The 23,046-nt window shown below is 33.9% G+C and overlaps 1 protein-coding gene across 1 annotated transcript; it reads left to right on the forward strand.

The window, feature by feature from the left end:
* The first annotated feature begins 1,030 nt into the window (after nt 1-1,030).
* LOC130432883 (cytochrome P450 3A30) lies at nt 1,031-22,307 on the forward strand. The gene is made up of 13 exons (XM_056762457.1): nt 1,031-1,159; nt 1,240-1,333; nt 1,449-1,501; nt 1,611-1,710; nt 1,813-1,926; nt 2,140-2,228; nt 2,421-2,569; nt 2,945-3,072; nt 3,154-3,232; nt 21,160-21,320; nt 21,428-21,654; nt 21,733-21,895; nt 21,983-22,307. Exons 1-13 carry the CDS (start codon nt 1,095-1,097, stop codon nt 22,088-22,090), a joined length of 1,530 nt encoding a protein of 509 aa, XP_056618435.1. The 5' UTR covers nt 1,031-1,094; the 3' UTR covers nt 22,091-22,307.
* The last annotated feature ends 739 nt before the right edge of the window (nt 22,308-23,046 follow it).

Raw genomic sequence — 23,046 nt, forward strand, 5'->3', positions numbered from 1 at the left:
GTAGCCTGACGGATGAACAAATAAAATTAAAACCTTATGAATAAATATGATATCTTGTAAGATACTGCATGATCCAAATATAGTATTATTTTATACATTTTTAAAGTTTTCATTCCATTTTGGGCATTGAATCCATGCTGAATCCACCCTTCTGATGGGATCAATTTAATCCAGATTTTTTGGATAAAAGTGATCCAAATCCTGCAAAAAAGTTCTGAAAAACCCAAACTAAAGGTTTGATCCGGATCAAAAACAAGATTGAATTACGTGATCTGATCCGATTATGTAATCTGTTTTTTCTTTGAAAAACACATTTTCAAGATTTGATCCAATCCGTTATCCAAAATCCTAGTGGATTACTTTTGAAAATCCGGGCCCAGGTTGTCTACAAAACTCACGTTAAAAACACGCTACACTTGACAAGGTGAATGTGAGTAATGCAGGTGGTGGGAGTGAGGTGACAGGAAGTATGTTGAAACACTACAAGCGATTAAATCATGATGTTAAATATAGAGGAACTCATCCAGAGGACTCCATCCCTCACACTTCACTGCACTCTGAACTGTGATCATAGACATCACACATCACACACATGATACAGATAAGATCTGATCTCTGAGAGGAACACAACTAAGATAAACTCTGTTTTATATCACATAATACATTTCTCAGATGAGATTAGAAAACAGTGTAAAGTGTACACTCATTCATCTCTCTCTCTCTCTCAATTTACTTTATTGCCATGATTGTGTGTTCTTACAATATTGTCAAAGCCTCGAACATAAAACAAAAGACATACAATAATACAATAAATACAACAAATAATGTATATCAACTCACAGACAAACATGTGTGTGTGTCTCATTACATCTGTTCTGAAAACCTAACGGACAACAGCTGATGTGTGTTGTTGTACAGAGACACATTTCCTAATACAGACTGAATGTCATTGTGTTGTTGTGTTTGCTGTGGGTGTGTTTAAAGGTTAAGTGGGTACAGAGGTCTGTGTGAGTTAATGTGTAATCTGAGAGCAGAATTAAATCTCCGTGTGTGTTTGTGTGTGTCATTACACAATCAGACGGAGAGCTGAAGACATGATGGTGTTGTTCTCAGCTGAAACATGGGCTCTTCTCCTCACGTTTGTGGCTCTTCTCATCATGTAAGTGTGACTCAGAGACAGGACCTGTGTGTGTTTGGATAAGTGATCACTTGTGATGTGTTTGTGTGTGATGTGTGTAGATATGGATACTGGCCTCTCGGCTTCTTCAAGAATCGTGGTATTCCAGGACCGAAGCCCCTCCCGTTCTTTGGAACCATGCTGGAATACAGAAAGGTGAGTTTCATGTGTACAGTGTTTGAATCTTCATGTTCTCTTCCTCTCTCTACACAAGATCCGTTCTGTCTGATAACTCTCATCATCATCATCACATGTGCTTGTTCTCTTTCAGGGCTTTTTTCATTTTGATTTAGAGTGTTTTAAGAAGTATGGAAAAGTTTGGGGGTAAGAATTCATCTCACACAGTTTTACACATGACAAGTTGTTTCTAAACATCAAACACACAAATCTTATGCCTGTAACTTATTGTTGGTTATAAAATCTTTTTTTACAGAATTTATGATGCGAGGCAACCTGTTCTTTGTATTTTGGATCTGTCCATCTTCAAAACCATCCTTGTGAAAGAATGTTACTCTCTCTTCACCAACAGAAGGGTAAAGTCACAACCACACATCACTGATACTGAAGGAGAAAAGCAGCAGATGATGAATATTAAGATATTGTGTGTGTGATGTGTGATGTGTGTGTGTGTACAGAACTTTCGTCTGAACGGTCCGCTGTATGACGCTGTGTCTATTGTTGAAGATGATGACTGGAGGAGAATCCGTAGTGTTCTGTCTCCCTCCTTCACCAGCGGAAGATTGAAAGAGGTCTGTAAACATACAATAACTTCTGCATGTGCTGTATAACAATGTACACACACACACACACACACAGAACAACACAAAGAATGCAAACTTAAATTTGCTATATAATATAAATGAATTGAGTATCACATCCTCTATCATGACACAATCATTGTAGAGTACCTTCACATTCAAACTTCATGATTGACGGATGATATGATCTGTTTCGTTCTTTAGATGTTTGACATCATGAAGACAAACTCAAACACTTTATATCAGAATCTGGGAAAATCAGCCAATCGAGGAGAAGCCGTGGACATTAAAGAGTGAGACACACACACACATTCACACTTATCAGGAGCGTGTTATTGTTGTGTAACATCAGATTGTCAGAGCTGATTCAGAGGTGTAATATCACTGCCGAGCAAAAGCTGTTTAAGACTGAATCATCTCATCCAGATGTGTTACACATTGCGTGTGGTGTGTTATATTCCGCTGTCTTCTCTGAATGTGTTCAGCTTGTTTGGAGGATACAGTATGGATGTGGTCACCAGTACAGCGTTCAGTGTTGACATCGACTCTATCAACAACCCCAAAGATCCGTTTGTGACCAACATCAAAAAAATGCTCAAGTTTGACTTTCTGAACCCACTGTTTCTGTTCGCCGGTAAAACGCCAACACAACCTCTACAAAACATCTCAATAATCAAAACTAGGCCCTCCAAACTTCTCTCATTATTTATTCTCCTTCGTGTGTTTGTAAACATGAACACAACAGAAGATATTTTGAGAAATGTCTCAGTGGCTTTATGGAAGTCAATGGAGTTCAGTGTTGTTTGATCATCAACATTCTTCAAAATATCTTCTGTTGTGTTGTGTTCTGAAGAAGAAAAAAAGTCATACAGGGTTGACATGACATGAGTAAATGATGAGACAATTCTCATTTCTTCCTGACAACATGACTACTGTAGGAAACACTGAAACAGCGTGTTTGGTGAAATAGTGTAAAACGCTTTAAAGATGTTTTCAATTTCTTTGTTAGCTTTATTTCCTTTCATGGCACCTGTCCTGGAGAAAATGGATTTGGCCTTTTTCCCGACATCGGTGACAGATTTCTTCTACGCTGCCCTACAGAAGCTCAAGTCTGAGAGAGTGGCCAATGATCACAAGGTAAAACACATGAACAACTCAAACTAACAAACAGAATACTCACAATCAGACCTGTGATCAGATCTTAATCACTTCCTGTAGAAAAGAGTCGACTTCCTGCAGCTGATGGTGGATTCTCAGAAAGGCGGCAAATCAGAACCTGGTGAACACAGAGAGAAAGGTGAAGAATCATACAGAGAAATCCTGAAGTCACTCTGACTTTAATCTGACATCACTCTGACTTTAATCTGACATCACTCTGACTTTAATCTGACATCACTCTGACTTTAATCTAAATCTAAAATCACTCTGACTTTAATCTGACATCACTCTGACTTTAATCTGACATCACTCTGACTTTAATCTAAATCTAAAATCACTCTGACTTTAATCTGACATCACTCTGACTTTAATCTAAATCTAAAATCACTCTGACTTTAATCTGACATCACTCTGACTTTAATCTGACATCACTCTGACTTTAATCTGACATCACTCTGATTTTAATATGACATCACTCTGACTTTAATCTAAATCTAAAATCACTCTGACTTTAATCTGACATCACTCTGACTTTAATCTGACATCACTCTGACTTTAATCTGACATCACTCTGACTTTAATCTGACATCACTCTGACTTTAATCTAAATCTAAAATCACTCTGACTTTAATCTGACATCACTCTGACTTTAATCTGACATCACTCTGACTTTAATCTGACATCACTCTGACTTTAATCTAAATCTAAAATCACTCTGACTTTAATCTGACATCACTCTGACTTTAATCTAAATCTAAAATCACTCTGACTTTAATCTGACATCACTCTGACTTTAATCTAAATCTAAAATCACTCTGACTTTAATCTGACATCACTCTGACTTTAATCTAAATCTAAAATCACTCTGACTTTAATCTGACATCACTCTGACTTTAATCTAAATCTAAAATCACTCTGACTTTAATCTGACATCACTCTGACTTTAATCTAAATCTAAAATCACTCTGACTTTAATCTGACATCACTCTGACTTTAATCTAAATCTAAAATCACTCTGACTTTAATCTGACATCACTCTGACTTTAATCTGACATCACTCTGACTTTAATCTGACATCACTCTGACTTTAATCTAAATCTAAAATCACTCTGACTTTAATCTGACATCACTCTGACTTTAATCTGACATCACTCTGACTTTAATCTGACATCACTCTGACTTTAATCTGACATCACTCTGACTTTAATATGACATCACTCTGACTTAAATCTAAATCTAAAATCACTCTGACTTTAATCTGACATCACTCTGACTTTAATCTAAATCTAAAATCACTCTGACTTTAATCTGACATCACTCTGACTTTAATCTGACATCACTCTGACTTTAATCTGACATCACTCTGATTTTAATATGACATCACTCTGACTTTAATCTGACATCACTCTGACTTTAATCTGACATCACTCTGACTTTAATCTAAATCTAAAATCACTCTGACTTTAATCTGACATCACTCTGACTTTAATCTAAATCTAAAATCACTCTGACTTTAATCTGACATCACTCTGACTTTAATCTGACATCACTCTGACTTTAATCTGAAATGACTCTGACTTTAATCTAAATCTAAAATCACTCTGACTTTAATCTGACATCACTCTGACTTTAATCTGACATCACTCTGACTTTAATCTAAATCTAAAATCACTCTGACTTTAATCTGACATCACTCTGACTTTAATCTAAATCTAAAATCACTCTGACTTTAATCTGACATCACTCTGACTTTAATCTGACATCACTCTGACTTTAATCTGACATCACTCTGACTTTAATCTAAATCTAAAATCACTCTGACTTTAATCTGACATCACTCTGACTTTAATCTGACATCACTCTGACTTTAATCTAAATCTAAAATCACTCTGACTTTAATCTGACATCACTCTGACTTTAATCTAAATCTAAAATCACTCTGACTTTAATCTGACATCACTCTGACTTTAATCTAAATCTAAAATCACTCTGACTTTAATCTGACATCACTCTGACTTTAATCTAAATCTAAAATCACTCTGACTTTAATCTGACATCACTCTGACTTTAATCTAAATCTAAAATCACTCTGACTTTAATCTGACATCACTCTGACTTTAATCTAAATCTAAAATCACTCTGACTTTAATCTGACATCACTCTGACTTTAATCTGACATCACTCTGACTTTAATCTGACATCACTCTGACTTTAATCTGACATCACTCTGACTTTAATCTAAATCTAAAATCACTCTGACTTTAATCTGACATCACTCTGACTTTAATCTGACATCACTCTGACTTTAATCTGACATCACTCTGACTTTAATCTAAATCTAAAATCACTCTGACTCTGACTTTAATCTGACATCACTCTGACTTTAATCTAAATCTAAAATCACTCTGACTTTAATCTGACATCACTCTGACTTTAATCTGACATCACTCTGACTTTAATCTAAATCTAAAATCACTCTGACTTTAATCTGACATCACTCTGACTTTAATCTAAATCTAAAATCACTCTGACATCACTCTGACTTTAATCTGACATCACTCTGACTTTAATCTGACATCACTCTGACTTTAATCTAAATCTAAAATCACTCTGACTTTAATCTGACATCACTCTGACTTTAATCTGACATCACTCTGACTTTAATCTAAATCTAAAATCACTCTGACTTTAATCTGACATCACTCTGACTTTAATCTAAATCTAAAATCACTCTGACTTTAATCTGACATCACTCTGACTTTAATCTAAATCTAAAATCACTCTGACTTTAATCTGACATCACTCTGACTTTAATCTAAATCTAAAATCACTCTGACTTTAATCTGACATCACTCTGACTTTAATCTAAAATCACTCTGACTTTAATCTGACATCACTCTGACTTTAATCTGACATCACTCTGACTTTAATCTGACATCACTCTGACTTTAATCTAAATCTAAAATCACTCTGACTTTAATCTGACATCACTCTGACTTTAATCTGACATCACTCTGACTTTAATCTGACATCACTCTGACTTTAATCTGACATCACTCTGACTTTAATCTAAATCTAAAATCACTCTGACTTTAATCTGACATCACTCTGACTTTAATCTGACATCACTCTGACTTTAATCTAAATCTAAAATCACTCTGACTTTAATCTAAATCTAAAATCACTCTGACTTTAATCTGACATCACTCTGACTTTAATCTGACATCACTCTGACTTTAATCTAAATCTAAAATCACTCTGACTTTAATCTGACATCACTCTGACTTTAATCTGACATCACTCTGACTTTAATCTGACATCACACTGACTTTAATCTGACATCACTCTGACTTTAATCTAAATCTAAAATCACTCTGACTCTGACTTTAATCTGACATCACTCTGACTTTAATCTAAATCTAAAATCACTCTGACTTTAATCTGACATCACTCTGACTTTAATCTGACATCACTCTGACTTTAATCTAAATCTAAAATCACTCTGACTTTAATCTGACATCACTCTGACTTTAATCTGACATCACTCTGACTTTAATCTGACATCACTCTGATTTTAATATGACATCACTCTGACTTTAATCTAAATCTAAAATCACTCTGACTTTAATCTGACATCACTCTGACTTTAATCTGACATCACTCTGACTTTAATCTGACATCACTCTGACTTTAATCTGACATCACTCTGACTTTAATCTAAATCTAAAATCACTCTGACTTTAATCTGACATCACTCTGACTTTAATCTGACATCACTCTGACTTTAATCTGACATCACTCTGACTTTAATCTAAATCTAAAATCACTCTGACTTTAATCTGACATCACTCTGACTTTAATCTAAATCTAAAATCACTCTGACTTTAATCTGACATCACTCTGACTTTAATCTAAATCTAAAATCACTCTGACTTTAATCTGACATCACTCTGACTTTAATCTAAATCTAAAATCACTCTGACTTTAATCTGACATCACTCTGACTTTAATCTAAATCTAAAATCACTCTGACTTTAATCTGACATCACTCTGACTTTAATCTAAATCTAAAATCACTCTGACTTTAATCTGACATCACTCTGACTTTAATCTAAATCTAAAATCACTCTGACTTTAATCTGACATCACTCTGACTTTAATCTAAATCTAAAATCACTCTGACTTTAATCTGACATCACTCTGACTTTAATCTGACATCACTCTGACTTTAATCTGACATCACTCTGACTTTAATCTGACATCACTCTGACTTTAATCTGACATCACTCTGACTTTAATATGACATCACTCTGACTTAAATCTAAATCTAAAATCACTCTGACTTTAATCTGACATCACTCTGACTTTAATCTAAATCTAAAATCACTCTGACTTTAATCTGACATCACTCTGACTTTAATCTGACATCACTCTGACTTTAATCTGACATCACTCTGATTTTAATATGACATCACTCTGACTTTAATCTGACATCACTCTGACTTTAATCTGACATCACTCTGACTTTAATCTAAATCTAAAATCACTCTGACTTTAATCTGACATCACTCTGACTTTAATCTAAATCTAAAATCACTCTGACTTTAATCTGACATCACTCTGACTTTAATCTGACATCACTCTGACTTTAATCTGAAATGACTCTGACTTTAATCTAAATCTAAAATCACTCTGACTTTAATCTGACATCACTCTGACTTTAATCTGACATCACTCTGACTTTAATCTAAATCTAAAATCACTCTGACTTTAATCTGACATCACTCTGACTTTAATCTAAATCTAAAATCACTCTGACTTTAATCTGACATCACTCTGACTTTAATCTGACATCACTCTGACTTTAATCTGACATCACTCTGACTTTAATCTAAATCTAAAATCACTCTGACTTTAATCTGACATCACTCTGACTTTAATCTGACATCACTCTGACTTTAATCTAAATCTAAAATCACTCTGACTTTAATCTGACATCACTCTGACTTTAATCTAAATCTAAAATCACTCTGACTTTAATCTGACATCACTCTGACTTTAATCTAAATCTAAAATCACTCTGACTTTAATCTGACATCACTCTGACTTTAATCTAAATCTAAAATCACTCTGACTTTAATCTGACATCACTCTGACTTTAATCTGACATCACTCTGACTTTAATCTGACATCACTCTGACTTTAATCTGACATCACTCTGACTTTAATCTAAATCTAAAATCACTCTGACTTTAATCTAAATCTAAAATCACTCTGACTTTAATCTGACATCACTCTGACTTTAATCTGACATCACTCTGACTTTAATCTGACATCACTCTGACTTTAATCTAAATCTAAAATCACTCTGACTTTAATCTGACATCACTCTGACTTTAATCTGACATCACTCTGACTTTAATCTGACATCACTCTGACTTTAATCTAAATCTAAAATCACTCTGACTTTAATCTGACATCACTCTGACTTTAATCTGACATCACTCTGACTTTAATCTAAATCTAAAATCACTCTGACTTTAATCTGACATCACTCTGACTTTAATCTAAATCTAAAATCACTCTGACTTTAATCTGACATCACTCTGACTTTAATCTGACATCACTCTGACTTTAATCTGACATCACTCTGACTTTAATCTGACATCACTCTGACTTTAATCTAAATCTAAAATCACTCTGACTTTAATCTGACATCACTCTGACTTTAATCTGACATCACTCTGACTTTAATCTGACATCACTCTGACTTTAATCTAAATCTAAAATCACTCTGACTCTGACTTTAATCTGACATCACTCTGACTTTAATCTAAATCTAAAATCACTCTGACTTTAATCTGACATCACTCTGACTTTAATCTGACATCACTCTGACTTTAATCTAAATCTAAAATCACTCTGACTTTAATCTGACATCACTCTGACTTTAATCTAAATCTAAAATCACTCTGACATCACTCTGACTTTAATCTGACATCACTCTGACTTTAATCTGACATCACTCTGACTTTAATCTAAATCTAAAATCACTCTGACTTTAATCTGACATCACTCTGACTTTAATCTGACATCACTCTGATTTTAATATGACATCACTCTGACTTTAATCTAAATCTAAAATCACTCTGACTTTAATCTGACATCACTCTGACTTTAATCTGACATCACTCTGACTTTAATCTGACATCACTCTGACTTTAATCTGACATCACTCTGACTTTAATCTAAATCTAAAATCACTCTGACTTTAATCTGACATCACTCTGACTTTAATCTGACATCACTCTGACTTTAATCTGACATCACTCTGACTTTAATCTAAATCTAAAATCACTCTGACTTTAATCTGACATCACTCTGACTTTAATCTAAATCTAAAATCACTCTGACTTTAATCTGACATCACTCTGACTTTAATCTAAATCTAAAATCACTCTGACTTTAATCTGACATCACTCTGACTTTAATCTAAATCTAAAATCACTCTGACTTTAATCTGACATCACTCTGATTTTAATCTGACATCACTCTGACTTTAATCTGACATCACTCTGACTTTAATCTAAATCTAAAATCACTCTGACTCTGACTTTAATCTGACATCACTCTGACTTTAATCTAAATCTAAAATAACTCTGACATTACTCTGACTTTAATCTGACATCACTCTGACTTTAATCTGACATCACTCTGACTTTAATCTGACATCACTCTGACTTTAATCTGACATCACTCTGACTTTAATCTGACATCACTCTGACTTTAATCTGACATCACTCTGATTTTAATCTAAATCTAAAATCACTCTGACTTTAATCTGACATCACTCTGACTTTAATCTAAATCTAAAATCACTCTGACTTTAATCTGACATCACTCTGACTTTAATCTGACATCACTCTGACTTTAATCTGACATCACTCTGACTTTAATCTAAATCTAAAATCACTCTGACTTTAATCTGACATCACTCTGACTTTAATCTGACATCACTCTGACTTTAATCTGACATCACTCTGATTTTAATCTAAATCTAAAATCACTCTGACTTTAATCTGACATCACTCTGACTTTAATCTGACATCACTCTGACTTTAATCTAAATCTAAAATCACTCTGACTTTAATCTGACATCACTCTGACTTTAATCTAAATCTAAAATCACTCTGACTTTAATCTGACATCACTCTGACTTTAATCTGACATCACTCTGACTTTAATCTGACATCACTCTGACTTTAATCTAAATCTAAAATCACTCTGACTTTAATCTGACATCACTCTGACTTTAATCTGACATCACTCTGACTTTAATCTAAATCTAAAATCACTCTGACTTTAATCTGACATCACTCTGACTTTAATCTAAATCTAAAATCACTCTGACTTTAATCTGACATCACTCTGACTTTAATCTGACATCACTCTGACTTTAATCTGACATCACTCTGACTTTAATCTGACATCACTCTGACTTTAATCTGACATCACTCTGACTTTAATCTAAATCTAAAATCACTCTGACTTTAATCTGACATCACTCTGACTTTAATCTGACATCACTCTGACTTTAATCTAAATCTAAAATCACTCTGACTTTAATCTGACATCACTCTGACTTTAATCTGACATCACTCTGACTTTAATCTAAATCTAAAATCACTCTGACTTTAATCTGACATCACTCTGACTTTAATCTAAATCTAAAATCACTCTGACTTTAATCTGACATCACTCTGACTTTAATCTGACATCACTCTGACTTTAATCTGACATCACTCTGACTTTAATCTGACATCACTCTGACTTTAATCTAAATCTAAAATCACTCTGACTTTAATCTGACATCACTCTGACTTTAATCTGACATCACTCTGACTTTAATCTGACATCACTCTGACTTTAATCTAAATCTAAAATCACTCTGACTCTGACTTTAATCTGACATCACTCTGACTTTAATCTAAATCTAAAATCACTCTGACTTTAATCTGACATCACTCTGACTTTAATCTGACATCACTCTGACTTTAATCTAAATCTAAAATCACTCTGACTTTAATCTGACATCACTCTGACTTTAATCTAAATCTAAAATCACTCTGATATCACTCTGACTTTAATCTGACATCACTCTGACTTTAATCTGACATCACTCTGACTTTAATCTAAATCTAAAATCACTCTGACTTTAATCTGACATCACTCTGACTTTAATCTGACATCACTCTGACTTTAATCTAAATCTAAAATCACTCTGACTTTAATCTGACATCACTCTGACTTTAATCTAAATCTAAAATCACTCTGACTTTAATCTGACATCACTCTGACTTTAATCTAAATCTAAAATCACTCTGACTTTAATCTGACATCACTCTGACTTTAATCTAAATCTAAAATCACTCTGACTTTAATCTGACATCACTCTGACTTTAATCTAAAATCACTCTGACTTTAATCTGACATCACTCTGACTTTAATCTGACATCACTCTGACTTTAATCTGACATCACTCTGACTTTAATCTAAATCTAAAATCACTCTGACTTTAATCTGACATCACTCTGACTTTAATCTGACATCACTCTGACTTTAATCTGACATCACTCTGACTTTAATCTGACATCACTCTGACTTTAATCTAAATCTAAAATCACTCTGACTTTAATCTGACATCACTCTGACTTTAATCTGACATCACTCTGACTTTAATCTGACATCACTCTGACTTTAATCTAAATCTAAAATCACTCTGACTTTAATCTGACATCACTCTGACTTTAATCTGACATCACTCTGACTTTAATCTAAATCTAAAATCACTCTGACTTTAATCTGACATCACTCTGACTTTAATCTGACATCACTCTGACTTTAATCTAAATCTAAAATCACTCTGACTTTAATCTAAATCTAAAATCACTCTGACTTTAATCTGACATCACTCTGACTTTAATCTGACATCACTCTGACTTTAATCTAAATCTAAAATCACTCTGACTTTAATCTGACATCACTCTGACTTTAATCTGACATCACTCTGACTTTAATCTGACATCACTCTGACTTTAATCTGACATCACTCTGACTTTAATCTAAATCTAAAATCACTCTGATTTTAATCTGACATCACTCTGACTTTAATCTGACATCACTCTGACTTTAATCTAAATCTAAAATCACTCTGACTTTAATCTAAATCTAAAATCACTCTGACTTTAATCTGACATCACTCTGACTTTAATCTGACATCACTCTGACTTTAATCTAAATCTAAAATCACTCTGACTTTAATCTGACATCACTCTGACTTTAATCTGACATCACTCTGACTTTAATCTGACATCACACTGACTTTAATCTGACATCACTCTGACTTTAATCTAAATCTAAAATCACTCTGACTCTGACTTTAATCTGACATCACTCTGACTTTAATCTAAATCTAAAATCACTCTGACTTTAATCTGACATCACTCTGACTTTAATCTGACATCACTCTGACTTTAATCTAAATCTAAAATCACTCTGACTTTAATCTGACATCACTCTGACTTTAATCTGACATCACTCTGACTTTAATCTGACATCACTCTGACTTTAATCTAAATCTAAAATCACTCTGACTTTAATCTGACATCACTCTGACTTTAATCTGACATCACTCTGACTTTAATCTGACATCACTCTGACTTTAATCTAAATCTAAAATCACTCTGACTTTAATCTGACATCACTCTGACTTTAATCTAAATCTAAAATCACTCTGACTTTAATCTGACATCACTCTGACTTTAATCTAAATCTAAAATCACTCTGACTTTAATCTGACATCACTCTGACTTTAATCTAAATCTAAAATCACTCTGACTTTAATCTGACATCACTCTGACTTTAATCTGACATCACTCTGACTTTAATCTAAATCTAAAATCACTCTGACTTTAATCTAAATCTAAAATCACTCTGACATCACTCTGACTTTAATCTGACATCACTCTGACTTTAATTTAGACTTTAATCTAAATCTAAAATCACTCTGACTTTAATCTGACATCACTCTGACTTTAATCTGACATCACTCTGACTTTAATCTAAATCTAAAATCACTCTGACTCTGACTTTAATCTGACATCACTCTGACTTTAATCTAAATCTAAAATCACTCTGACTTTAATCTGACATCACTCTGACTTTAATCTGACATCACTCTGACTTTAATCTAAATCTAAAATCACTCTGACTTTAATCTGACATCACTCTGACTTTAATCTGACATCACTCTGACTTTAATCTGACATCACTCTGACTTTAATCTAAATCTAAAATCACTCTGACTTTAATCTGACATCACTCTGACTTTAATCTGACATCACTCTGACTTTAATCTGACATCACTCTGACTTTAATCTGACATCACTCTGACTTTAATCTAAATCTAAAATCACTCTGACTTTAATCTAAATCTAAAATCACTCTGACTTTAATCTGACATCACTCTGACTTTAATCTAAATCTAAAATCACTCTGACTTTAATCTGACATCACTCTGACTTTAATCTGACATCACTCTGACTTTAATCTGACATCACTCTGACTTTAATCTAAATCTAAAATCACTCTGACTTTAATCTGACATCACTCTGACTTTAATCTGACATCACTCTGACTTTAATCTAAATCTAAAATCACTCTGACTTTAATCTGACATCACTCTGACTTTAATCTAAATCTAAAATCACTCTGACTTTAATCTGACATCACTCTGACTTTAATCTGACATCACTCTGACTTTAATCTGACATCACTCTGACTTTAATCTGACATCACTCTGACTTTAATCTGACATCACTCTGACTTTAATCTAAATCTAAAATCACTCTGACTTTAATCTGACATCACTCTGACTTTAATCTGACATCACTCTGACTTTAATCTAAATCTAAAATCACTCTGACTTTAATCTGACATCACTCTGACTTTAATCTGACATCACTCTGACTTTAATCTAAATCTAAAATCACTCTGACTTTAATCTGACATCACTCTGACTTTAATCTAAATCTAAAATCACTCTGACTTTAATCTGACATCACTCTGACTTTAATCTGACATCACTCTGACTTTAATCTGACATCACTCTGACTTTAATCTGACATCACTCTGACTTTAATCTAAATCTAAAATCACTCTGACTTTAATCTGACATCACTCTGACTTTAATCTGACATCACTCTGACTTTAATCTGACATCACTCTGACTTTAATCTAAATCTAAAATCACTCTGACTCTGACTTTAATCTGACATCACTCTGACTTTAATCTAAATCTAAAATCACTCTGACTTTAATCTGACATCACTCTGACTTTAATCTGACATCACTCTGACTTTAATCTAAATCTAAAATCACTCTGACTTTAATCTGACATCACTCTGACTTTAATCTAAATCTAAAATCACTCTGATATCACTCTGACTTTAATCTGACATCACTCTGACTTTAATCTGACATCACTCTGACTTTAATCTAAATCTAAAATCACTCTGACTTTAATCTGACATCACTCTGACTTTAATCTGACATCACTCTGACTTTAATCTAAATCTAAAATCACTCTGACTTTAATCTGACATCACTCTGACTTTAATCTAAATCTAAAATCACTCTGACTTTAATCTGACATCACTCTGACTTTAATCTAAATCTAAAATCACTCTGACTTTAATCTGACATCACTCTGACTTTAATCTAAATCTAAAATCACTCTGACTTTAATCTGACATCACTCTGACTTTAATCTAAAATCACTCTGACTTTAATCTGACATCACTCTGACTTTAATCTGACATCACTCTGACTTTAATCTGACATCACTCTGACTTTAATCTAAATCTAAAATCACTCTGACTTTAATCTGACATCACTCTGACTTTAATCTGACATCACTCTGACTTTAATCTGACATCACTCTGACTTTAATCTGACATCACTCTGACTTTAATCTAAATCTAAAATCACTCTGACTTTAATCTGACATCACTCTGACTTTAATCTGACATCACTCTGACTTTAATCTGACATCACTCTGACTTTAATCTAAATCTAAAATCACTCTGACTTTAATCTGACATCACTCTGACTTTAATCTGACATCACTCTGACTTTAATCTAAATCTAAAATCACTCTGACTTTAATCTGACATCACTCTGACTTTAATCTGACATCACTCTGACTTTAATCTAAATCTAAAATCACTCTGACTTTAATCTAAATCTAAAATCACTCTGACTTTAATCTGACATCACTCTGACTTTAATCTGACATCACTCTGACTTTAATCTAAATCTAAAATCACTCTGACTTTAATCTGACATCACTCTGACTTTAATCTGACATCACTCTGACTTTAATCTGACATCACTCTGACTTTAATCTGACATCACTCTGACTTTAATCTAAATCTAAAATCACTCTGATTTAATCTGACATCACTCTGACTTTAATCTGACATCACTCTGACTTTAATCTAAATCTAAAATCACTCTGACTTTAATCTAAATCTAAAATCACTCTGACTTTAATCTGACATCACTCTGACTTTAATCTGACATCACTCTGACTTTAATCTAAATCTAAAATCACTCTGACTTTAATCTGACATCACTCTGACTTTAATCTGACATCACTCTGACTTTAATCTGACATCACACTGACTTTAATCTGACATCACTCTGACTTTAATCTAAATCTAAAATCACTCTGACTCTGACTTTAATCTGACATCACTCTGACTTTAATCTAAATCTAAAATCACTCTGACTTTAATCTGACATCACTCTGACTTTAATCTGACATCACTCTGACTTTAATCTAAATCTAAAATCACTCTGACTTTAATCTGACATCACTCTGACTTTAATCTGACATCACTCTGACTTTAATCTGACATCACTCTGACTTTAATCTAAATCTAAAATCACTCTGACTTTAATCTGACATCACTCTGACTTTAATCTGACATCACTCTGACTTTAATCTGACATCACTCTGACTTTAATCTAAATCTAAAATCACTCTGACTTTAATCTGACATCACTCTGACTTTAATCTAAATCTAAAATCACTCTGACTTTAATCTGACATCACTCTGACTTTAATCTAAATCTAAAATCACTCTGACTTTAATCTGACATCACTCTGACTTTAATCTAAATCTAAAATCACTCTGACTTTAATCTGACATCACTCTGACTTTAATCTGACATCACTCTGACTTTAATCTAAATCTAAAATCACTCTGACTTTAATCTAAATCTAAAATCACTCTGACATCACTCTGACTTTAATCTGACATCACTCTGACTTTAATTTAGACTTTAATCTAAATCTAAAATCACTCTGACTTTAATCTGACATCACTCTGACTTTAATCTGACATCACTCTGACTTTAATCTAAATCTAAAATCACTCTGACTCTGACTTTAATCTGACATCACTCTGACTTTAATCTAAATCTAAAATCACTCTGACTTTAATCTGACATCACTCTGACTTTAATCTGACATCACTCTGACTTTAATCTAAATCTAAAATCACTCTGACTTTAATCTGACATCACTCTGACTTTAATCTGACATCACTCTGACTTTAATCTGACATCACTCTGACTTTAATCTAAATCTAAAATCACTCTGACTTTAATCTGACATCACTCTGACTTTAATCTGACATCACTCTGACTTTAATCTGACATCACTCTGACTTTAATCTAAATCTAAAATCACTCTGACTTTAATCTGACATCACTCTGACTTTAATTTAGACTTTAATCTAAATCTAAAATCACTCTGACTTTAATCTGACATCACTCTGACTTTAATCTTAATCTTTAATCTGACATCACTCTGACTTTAATCTAAATCTAAAATCACTCTGACTTTAATCTGACATCACTCTGACTTTAATCTGACATCACTCTGACTTTAATCTGACATCACTCTGACTTTAATCTAAATCTAAAATCACTCTGACTTTAATCTAAATCTAAAATCACTCTGACATCACTCTGACTTTAATCTAAATCTAAAATCACTCTGACTTTAATCTGACATCACTCTGACTTTAATTTAGACTTTAATCTAAATCTAAAATCACTCTGACTTTAATCTGACATCACTCTGACTTTAATCTTAATCTTTAATCTGACATCACTCTGACTTTAATCTAAATCTAAAATCACTCTGACTTTAATCTGACATCACTCTGACTTTAATCTGACATCACTCTGACTTTAATCTGACATCACTCTGACTGTAATATGACATCACTCTGACTTTAATCTAAATCTAAAATCACTCTGACTTTAATCTGACATCACTCTGACTTTAATCTAAATCTAAAATCACTCTGACTTTAATCTGACATCACTCTGACTTTAATCTGACATCACTCTGACTTTAATCTGACATCACTCTGATTTTAATATGACATCACTCTGACTTTAATCTGACATCACTCTGACTTTAATCTGACATCACTCTGACTTTAATCTAAATCTAAAATCACTCTGACTTTAATCTAAATCTAAAATCACTCTGACTTTAATCTGACATCACTCTGACTTTAATCTAAATCTAAAATCACTCTGACTTTAATCTGACATCACTCTGACTTTAATCTGACATCACTCTGACTTTAATCTGACATCACTCTGACTTTAATCTAAATCTAAAATCACTCTGACTTTAATCTGACATCACTCTGACTTTAATCTGACATCACTCTGACTTTAATCTAAATCTAAAATCACTCTGACTTTAATCTGACATCACTCTGACTTTAATCTAAATCTAAAATCACTCTGACTTTAATCTGACATCACTCTGACTTTAATCTAAATCTAAAATCACTCTGACTTTAATCTGACATCACTCTGACTTTAATCTAAATCTAAAATCACTCTGACTTTAATCTGACATCACTCTGACTTTAATCTGACATCACTCTGACTTTAATCTGACATCACTCTGACTTTAATCTAAATCTAAAATCACTCTGACTTTAATCTGACATCACTCTGACTTTAATCTGACATCACTCTGACTTTAATCTGACATCACTCTGACTTTAATCTAAATCTAAAATCACTCTGACTTTAATCTGACATCACTCTGACTTTAATCTGACATCACTCTGACTTTAATCTGACATCACTCTGACTTTAATCTAAATCTAAAATCACTCTGACTTTAATCTGACATCACTCTGACTTTAATCTGACATCACTCTGACTTTAATCTGACATCACTCTGACTTTAATCTGACATCACTCTGACTTTAATCTAAATCTAAAATCACTCTGACTTTAATCTGACATCACTCTGACTTTAATCTGACATCACTCTGACTTTAATCTGACATCACTCTGACTTTAATCTAAATCTAAAATCACTCTGACTTTAATCTGACATCACTCTGACTTTAATCTGACATCACTCTGACTTTAATCTGACATCACTCTGACTTTAATCTAAATCTAAAATCACTCTGACTCTGACTTTAATCTGACATCACTCTGACTTTAATCTAAATCTAAAATCACTCTGACTTTAATCTGACATCACTCTGACTTTAATCTGACATCACTCTGACTTTAATCTAAATCTAAAATCACTCTGACTTTAATATGACATCACTCTGACTTTAATCTAAATCTAAAATCACTCTGACTTTAATCTGACATCACTCTGACTTTAATCTGACATCACTCTGACTTTAATCTGACATCACTCTGACTTTAATCTGACATCACTCTGACTTTAATCTGACATCACTCTGACTTTAATCTGACATCACTCTGACTTTAATCTGACATCACTCTGACTTTAATCTAAATCTAAAATCACTCTGACTTTAATCTGACATCACTCTGACTTTAATCTAAATCTAAAATCACTCTGACTTTAATCTGACATCACTCTGACTTTAATCTAAATCTAAAATCACTCTGACTTTAATCTGACATCACTCTGACTTTAATCTGACATCACTCTGACTTTAATCTAAATCTAAAATCACTCTGACTTTAATCTGACATCACTCTGACTTTAATCTAAATCTAAAATCACTCTGACTTTAATCTGACATCACTCTGACTTTAATCTGACATCACTCTGACTTTAATCTGACATCACTCTGACTTTAATCTAAATCTAAAATCACTCTGACTTTAATCTGACATCACTCTGACTTTAATCTGACATCACTCTGACTTTAATCTGACATCACTCTGACTTTAATCTGACATCACTCTGACTTTAATCTAAATCTAAAATCACTCTGACTTTAATCTGACATCACTCTGACTTTAATCTGACATCACTCTGACTTTAATCTGACATCACTCTGATTTTAATATGACATCACTCTGACTTTAATCTAAATCTAAAATCACTCTGACTTTGACTTTAATCTAAATCTAAAATCACTCTGACTCTGACTTTAATCTGACATCACTCTGACTTTAATCTAAATCTAAAATCACTCTGACTTTAATCTGACATCACTCTGACTTTAATCTGACATCACTCTGACTTTAATCTAAATCTAAAATCACTCTGACTTTAATCTGACATCACTCTGACTTTAATCTAAATCTAAAATCACTCTGACTTTAATCTGACATCACTCTGACTTTAATCTGACATCACTCTGACTTTAATCTGACATCACTCTGACTTTAATCTAAATCTAAAATCACTCTGACTTTAATCTGACATCACTCTGACTTTAATCTGACATCACTCTGACTTTAATCTGACATCACTCTGACTTTAATCTGACATCACTCTGACTTTAATCTAAATCTAAAATCACTCTGACTTTAATCTGACATCACTCTGACTTTAATCTGACATCACTCTGACTTTAATCTAAATCTAAAATCACTCTGACATCACTCTGACTTTAATCTGACATCACTCTGACTTTAATCTGACATCACTCTGACTTTAATCTGACATCACTCTGACTTTAATCTGACATCACTCTGACTTTAATCTAAATCTAAAATCACTCTGACTTTAATCTAAATCTAAAATCACTCTGACATCACTCTGACTTTAATCTGACATCACTCTGACTTTAATCTGACATCACTCTGATTTTAATATGACATCACTCTGACTTTAATCTAAATCTAAAATCACTCTGACTTTAATCTGACATCACTCTGACTTTAATCTGACATCACTCTGACTTTAATCTGACATCACTCTGACTTTAATCTAAATCTAAAATCACTCTGACTTTAATCTGACATCACTCTGACTTTAATCTAAATCTAAAATCACTCTGACTTTAATCTGACATCACTCTGACTTTAATCTAAATCTAAAATCACTCTGACTTTAATCTAAATCTAAAATCACTCTGACATCACTCTGACTTTAATCTGACATCACTCTGACTTTAATCTGACATCACTCTGACTTTAATCTAAATCTAAAATCACTCTGACTTTAATCTGACATCACTCTGACTTTAATCTGACATCACTCTGACTTTAATCTAAATCTAAAATCACTCTGACTTTAATCTGACATCACTCTGACTTTAATCTGACATCACTCTGACTTTAATCTAAATCTAAAATCACTCTGACTTTGATCTGACATCACTCTGACTTTAATCTGACATCACTCTGACTTTAATCTGACATCATTGTGAAAGTGACCTCTTAGTCAGATATGGTGACCCATACACAAACTGTGTCCTTTATGATAACCCATCCAGAACGTTCGTAGTGAACACATGTACACCCTGAGCAGTTGGCAGCTATCACTGCAGCGCCTGGGGAGCTAGTAGGGGTAAGGTGCCTTGCTCAAGGGCACATCAGTCATTACATGCCGGCCCTGAGAATCCAACAGGAAACCTTCTGGACACAAGTCTGACTCACTAACCATAAGGCCACGACTGCCCCCCAGTCTGACGTGACTCTGACATCATTCTGAGATGTGGGATTTTTCTTGTCCAGGTTTAAGTGATCATGAGATCTTGTCTCAGTCTATGATCTTCATCTTTGCTGGTTATGAGACAACTAGCAGTACTCTGACGTTCCTCTTCTACAATCTGGCAACAAATCCAGACGCCCTGAAGAAACTGCAGAAAGAAATTGATGAAACTTTCCCAAATAAGGTAAACATACAAGATCAATTTACCAGTGTTTACTAGTACTAGTACCATGCTTACTAGTAGAGAAAGTATATTAAAGAATAGAGTGTGTGACGCGTGTCGTTTTTCAGGTGTCGTTGGATTACGAGACTTTGATGAACATGGATTATCTGGACGCAGCTCTGAATGAATCTCTCCGGCTGTTTCCTCCAGCTGCTCGTCTGGAGCGTGTCTGTAAGAAGACGGTGGAGATCAACGGACTCATCATTCCTAAAGATATGGTTGTTATGATCCCAACATACGTCCTTCACAGAGACCCGGAGCACTGGAGCGATCCCGACTCCTTCAAACCAGAGAGGTCACCACACACACACTTAACAAACTCCTGTTCCTGCAATCTTATGTCTCTGTGAGCTTAAATCTGTTGTGCGTTCAGGTTCACTCAAGATAACAGAGAGTCCATCGACCCGTACACGTTCATGCCCTTTGGTATGGGACCCAGGAACTGCATCGGCATGCGTTTCGCTCAGGTCACAATGAAACTGGCCGTGGTGGAGATCTTACAGAGGTTTGATGTGGGAGTGTGTGAGGAGACACAGGTGAGACCAACACACGATTCCTGCTCATCACATTGTGTCGGCACACTCACACATCACATCTCTCTCTCTCTCTCTCTCTCTCATCAGGTTCCTCTAGAGCTCGGCGTCAGTGGTCTACTGGCTCCTAAAACGCCCATCAAACTGAAATTCACCCCTCGATCCACTTCACCCTCATACAAAAACAGCAGCTCATGAAGATGATGATGAGTGTGCAGAGAAAATCAAGTCAGTCTATTAAAATAAAAGGACGACAGCGCAGGATCTCATTGAATCTTCAGTGAAGAAAAGATCTCTTTCAGACTCATCAAGTCAATGTTTTAATATTCATCCAGCGTGTGAAAACTCCACCTGTTCAGAACGATATTCAAGTCTGTGGATAGCAGAATAAAGATGATCAAATAAAACAAAAGCATTTGGTGTCTCAGGTTTTTTCACAGCTGTCGGCTCTTCCAAAGGGAGTTTATTTGCCAAAACATTTTCAAAAATGTTGATTTCAATCTCTGATAATAAGATCATAATTTCTTCAATTTGGAGAAATAATTCAATGAAAAACATGTGGGATAACAGATTTAGCACAGGGGAGGATATCCCTGTGACCGTGACACATCAGAGGAGAACTGGTCCTGCCGGCTGAGTCTGCTTTCTCTCCACGTTTCTCTCCATTTATACCATATTCTGTTTAAATACTGGATTCTGATTGGCTGGAAGGTGTGCATTAAAATCTTTTAACGCACGGGCAGCTCCAGTCAATTTGATAACATTTAAAAGGAACTCACAACATAACCGTCATTTTCACCTGTTTGATCTAAAATAACACTTTTAACATCAATAAAAGCTTTAACTTGGCAAATAACCAAGGTATAAGAGGGATAGCCGTGCATTACAGGATTTTAATCCATTTACGTCGGATGGTTCTTCGCCTCCACGTCGTGCATTAAAATCCTTTAATGCATGGTTAGCTGTGGATTATCCCTTACATATTCATCATGTGAGTTTAGGTTGGTTCCCATTGTTGTCCTGTTGTCTTTCTCACCTGGGCCGGATTCACAAAACATTCTTCAGAAAATTATTCTTAACTGCAATGTTTTTTCAAAATTTTCAAATTCTAATTTAATAAAAAGTTAGGAATGTTACGTATTCCCCAAAAACAA

The sequence above is a fragment of the Triplophysa dalaica genome, chromosome 2, assembly GCF_015846415.1.
Source record: "Triplophysa dalaica isolate WHDGS20190420 chromosome 2, ASM1584641v1, whole genome shotgun sequence".
Lineage (NCBI taxonomy): Eukaryota > Metazoa > Chordata > Actinopteri > Cypriniformes > Nemacheilidae > Triplophysa > Triplophysa dalaica.